Here is a 5,406-nt window from a genome sequence, read left to right on the forward strand (position 1 = left end):
TTTGAGCCGTGTATCATGGAATTTATCAGCTCCTGCAACTGACTTCCATTCTTTCCCTCTATGAGAGGCTTTAAGGGAGCAGCGAAGCGCTCGCTGCCCTGGGGACGTCGCCAGGCGATTCCCGGGCCGCCCCGTGCCTGGAGCGGCTGCCGCGGTTGCTGATTAGCCAAGTTAAGCCGGAGGAATGTGAGCGCCGGGGCTGGGTTGCTCAAGCTCCTGCGGTTGAGCCTGTTGACGAAGGGCTGTTGGGTTCCCTGTGATTGCACTAATTCCCGTGCCAAGGCTTGGGAGAGGCGCTCGTCTTCGCTTTTATCCGTATTGAGAAGACTCGCTTTGCTGTGGGGTCTTCGGCTTTCTAGCAAATGCATATGGAGATGGGGATTTTCATATGATCACCATTCCCTATTGAAGAGGAAGAGAAACTATTAAAAAGAACACTTTTCATCCTGCTTTAGGAACACCTCAAGAATGAGTCCACCACAAGATAGAAGTAGGAATTCCTGCGGCAGCGAGACTCTGGCAAAGTGCCTTCAAGCCAGGAAAGACTTGGAGACGGCCATTTCTGGAATTGTCAAAGCTGAACAACAGATTAAAGACAACTGGAGAGAGGTAATTTAATTTTGAAGTAAAACAATGTGGCTTCACCAACAGTTCTAGTTATTCCAAAGTACTTTGTGCAGTATGGTGCTGGAATGAAATTTTCCTAGAGACAGCAGGCATCTTGCTGTGCAATGTGGTCATGCTCCTGCTGAAGTACACTGAAGGTGCTGTAGTAGTGCTGCTCTGTTTTATTTCTTCTGCTTTGGAAAATACCTGGAAATAGCTCTAGGCTTGGACATTGGGATATAGAGATGCCACAAATAACAGTGTTATTTGATGCTCCCTTAGAGATTGCCTTGGAACTTGCACTAATTTATGAGTCATGTGGCTTAAATGGTGCCTGTGGTTTGCGTTCAGAAGACTTGAGAAATAGCTTGGTCCCAAACTAGCCCTCTCCTGTGAGCGATACGGTTTTGTACGGGGCGCGGGGCGCTGCTGCTGGGGCCGCTGTGGAGACGCCGCGTGTCCCCTTGCAGGTGAAAGCCAAGATCCACAGCCACATCAGCCGCCACCTGGAGTGCCTGCGCAGCCGCGAGGTCTGGCTCTTCGAGCAGGTCGATCTCATCCAGCAGCTCAAGGAGGAGGCCTTGCAGCAGCAAGCTCAGCAGCTCTACTGGGTAAGATGTGGGTACATTTACTGGGTAAATGCACTGGCATTTCCCAATACACTTCAGTTTTGCAAGTATTTTCTTATTTTACTCTTAGAGGCCAAAAAATTAACGGGTGTGTTGTCTTCCATGCAGTACTTGGGACAGTTCAATTGCCTTATCCATCAGCTGGAACACTCCTACAGCAACGAACTAGCAAACCAGATTTCAGTTTGCCTGGAGAGGTAAGTGTATTGTAGAGCATGTTAAATTCTTAAGTCAAAGTCAATCTTTATTTTTTGATTCTGAGTAATGGATATAACTTGACTTTCACACATTTTCTTTCATGCATCCTTAAAGGTTCCTACAAATAAGATTTTTAAAGCACTCCGATTCCTCTCACCACTTCTTTTAATCTTAAAGTGAAAGAGCAAGACTATAATTAGGAGTGTAGATTATTTCAGATACTTTTTTAATGGTAACTGAAGTGAGAAGGGAACATCTGTTTTTTCTTGCTGACTCTTTTCCTTTTTTGCTTGTGGATAGGCACCTCATGCTTGTGCAAGCATGAAAAGTTTTTCTTTAGTTAATTATTGCAAAGACTTGAGTTTGGAAGCCCTTTTATAAAATGCAGGTCTAATCCCTAAAACGTGGCAGGTGTGGAAGAAAGTAGTTTCTTTTTCCATAACTACCATTTTGTTTTTTCAGACTGGAAAGTCTTACTCTTAAACCAGAAGAGTCTTCTGTCCTCAATTTCGAGGCCGATACATCTTACCTTCGCCAGGCTATTACCTCATTTGGCTCCATTAAAACCATGGTAAGCACCAAGGCTTGCCTGCATTACCAGGCTTCCCCCCCAAAAATCTTGTTTCAAAGCAGTAATATATTCTGAGTGATCTTTTTGTAGTTGCGTGTTGACTAGATAGGATGTATAAGTCATGTTGTTATAGCTGTAGAATACATATGTGGTTTGTTGATTTTTGCATTTGATTTGGTTCTGGCCAAGCTAGATCTGGTAATGTACACATTACTGTGATGTATTTTGGCAGAGACTGAACATGTGATGGCAGCATTCTTTGCTTCACCAGCAACTGTAAATTCATGTTAAGATATTATTGATGTCAGTAGTTGTAGATAGATAGATGGAAAGAACTGGATAGTTGCAGCGGTGCTTTTACCTCTGCTGTGTTTATAATTTATCTTACAAATTGGACAAAATTGAGATTTTAATTGACTGCTACTTTACTTTACCTACAGCAAACCTCTGAGAGAGAGAATACTTCTCCCTGGTTTCATGGGCAGAATTGCACCCTAAAGAACTGTGAACAGGTAAGATCAAGACTTGGTGAAAGGAGAACTCACACACGATAAGTTGGCTTGATTGAGTAACAGCTTCTGCTTCTTTGTTAAGATGATGGTTGAAAATTAGTGGAGGAGTCTTATGGGTAAAAGGAAAGTTACGGTGGGATTGCGCATATCGGAGCTGCGTGTTGTAGAAGTTGTCACTTCCCCTTCTTGCCCCTTGCTCTCAGAGGGGGCTGAAAGACATAAACCAGTATTTTGGTGCAGTGACTGAGAGTCGTACTGGTGTTCCTTTTTTGTTCCTTTCTGTCTTTTATGAGAAAGGCCTCAATGATTATCCTTTTGCTTTAGAAATATTAATGCATGCTGAGTGCCCATTTTGATGTTTACTGTAGATTGCTTCAGCACGTAGGTATTTCTGTAACTGAAACCACTCTGTGTGTGCAGAAAACACTGTACGGGACCGTGGGTGCTTCACTGGCCGACTGGTTACTTGGAAGCAGATCCGTGGGCGTTCGCCCGGCTCCCTATGTCCCCAGCACCAACCTGGAGGACTGGGTGCTGCAGAAATGCGTGTGGGACCCCAAGCAGGTAGGCTCTTCCTGCCTCGCCTGAGCTGTCATAGAAAGGAAAGTGCAGCTGGGATATGGTGGGAGTTGCATCTTCTGCAGTTCTCTTTGCTTTGTGTCAGCTAACAGTTTTGCATTTATACTCAGTACACTCTGAACTACAGCTGTGCAAACAGTATTTGGACATTGTCTTTCAGCGTTACTAAACGCATTTCAATGTGTCTTTTACTAGGATTTACATTCGTCCAAAGTTTGTTATCTGGAGCAAGCGTGGGGAAATCTGAAAGATTTGGAGCACTGGCTCCTGAAGAACCAACAGCACGATGCTGCTCGGAAGGCGGATTCCCAGGGCCGCAAGGACTCCACCTCGACCTCCAGCTCCACCTTTTCCATTGAAAAGATTGAGGAACTGGAATCCTTTGGGCAGGAGGAGATGGATCTTTCTGACTGGCTGCTTACGCCTGACACAGAAGATGGAAATAGTTCTTCGGATGAGAAATGGAAGAATGAGTTTAAACCTTTTAAGGAAGAATTTAATATAAGTGATTGGCTCCCTCAAGCCGAAACGTGTACCAGCTGTCGTGGCAGCCAGGCCAAAGGTGTGGAAATCGAGAACCTGGGAAACCTGAAGTGCCTCAACGAGCATCTTGACGGGAAGAAGTTGCCCACCGCGTCCGCTGTTAACGCGTGGCTTCTTCAACACCCGCCAGCCCCGTTTAAGGTGGAAGAGGTGTGCAAAGCTAACGAGCTGTGTGCCAGCCTGTCCGAGTGCGTGTGCGACGAAAACTGCGGGAAGGAGGCCCTCTGCCAGTGGCTCCTGAGGAAGGACGCGAAGGATAAGAACGGGGTCCCGGTGAGCCAGAAGGCCCTTGGCAGCCCCGGGGAGGAGCCGCCCGCGCCCGCTGGCAGCCCCTGGCTTCACCCCTCGCAGCGGGGCGCAGAGGGACCCGTGTCCGCCGAGAAGGCGGATTATTCAGCAGAGGTAGCGGAGCCCCTGAAGGTGCTGCTCGAACGGCCGCTGGCGAGCTGGCTAGCCCAGCCTGAGCACAAAGCAGAACGTGCAGAAGAAAAGGCCAACAGCGAAAAGGCAGATAACAGCTTCAAGAGCCCTTTCCTAGACCTCTTGGCTCCGTTCCACCTCCCCCTGAACGTAAACAGCTGGGTGCTGACGTCCAACAACCTAGAAAACACTGACCCGCCTCCCGTGGAAGATAAATGGCTCCTGCGCAAGAAAGCACAAGTGAGTGTGTTCCCCGTGTCTCTAGGGCCCTGTCTGCAGCCAGGGGGCCGGGGTTTGTTTTACTGAACCTAAATTCTCAAATTTCGTAATTCAAATTCTTAACTCTCCTAGAGAATACCGAAAGATGATTTTTAGGTTTCTTTCCTCTTCTACTGTGTTCCGTGGTTTCTTAGTTATTTCAGCAATGAGGACAGCACTGAACATAAAGCACCAGTTAATTCTGAAGTCTAAATGGTCCCATTAAATGAACAAAATACTCATCTCAATCCTAATACTCAGTTTTTGTGAACACTTCACAGAATTTGAAGATGTACTGGAATATATTTAACTTCTATTTAGCTACCAGTAATAAAAGTGATTTTCTCTTTCAGGACTTTGGTCTTCCTACAGTTTGTGACCTTTTTGCCTGTATGAAACTGAGTGGAGATCAAGACAAATGGCTGTACCAGACTCCCTTGCAGGTAGGATGCAGAGCATGTGCTAGAACACCCCCACCTAAGCGTAATGTAACTGAAGGATGGGGGCAGCTAATTACCATCCTCTGAATTCTCCAAAGCCAGGGGCTAGCAGCCTTGCGGCTTCCTTATTAACATTTGTACCCGCTTGGACTGCTCTGTTTTTTTCATTATTTCTCCTCAATCCCGAGCTGGGGAGGGAGTTTGTTCTGAAGTAAATCACTATTAAACTGATCATCTCTTGGTACAGTCTTGGTAACTTCTACTGTAGCTAAGAGGTGCACTTAATGCCTGAATTTCTAGGCAGCTACTTGCTTATCTTAACAGTGCATTTACAGGTGGAGTCATGTTTTGCTCTCTGCCAGAATAACTTTATCACTGTTTAGGAAATTAGTGGAAAGCACCCCTTTTGGCAAGAATACGTCAAAACCTAAAATAGAAGGGTCTTGGGTTCTGAAAAGTATCTTAGTATGATTTTTTTTCCTGAGTATGCCTTATATATGCCTTTATCCAAAAGTGTTGCTTTATCAGAGATCAGAGAATAACCCTATTTTGAATTTGCTTAGATGTGAAGAATCAGAAGCGTTGGAATTGTCCCATTCCTGCTGATTATCGCGCATCCATGCTGAGTGACTGCAGCCAGATGAATTCTT

General features: G+C 45.7%; 1 protein-coding gene across 1 annotated transcript; it reads left to right on the forward strand.

The window, feature by feature from the left end:
* The first annotated feature begins 394 nt into the window (after nucleotides 1-394).
* NCOA4 (nuclear receptor coactivator 4) lies at nucleotides 395-5,406 on the forward strand. The gene is made up of 9 exons (XM_010224524.2): nucleotides 395-609; nucleotides 1,077-1,217; nucleotides 1,344-1,432; nucleotides 1,896-2,004; nucleotides 2,445-2,516; nucleotides 2,937-3,080; nucleotides 3,291-4,298; nucleotides 4,670-4,759; nucleotides 5,320-5,406. Exons 1-9 carry the CDS (start codon nucleotides 469-471, stop codon nucleotides 5,323-5,325), a joined length of 1,800 nt encoding a protein of 599 aa, XP_010222826.2. The 5' UTR covers nucleotides 395-468; the 3' UTR covers nucleotides 5,326-5,406.

This window comes from Tinamus guttatus, unplaced genomic scaffold, assembly GCF_059628265.1.
Source record: "Tinamus guttatus ecotype Peru unplaced genomic scaffold, ASM5962826v1 Tinamus_guttatus_pri_ptg000246l, whole genome shotgun sequence".
NCBI classification, from domain to species: domain Eukaryota; kingdom Metazoa; phylum Chordata; class Aves; order Tinamiformes; family Tinamidae; genus Tinamus; species Tinamus guttatus.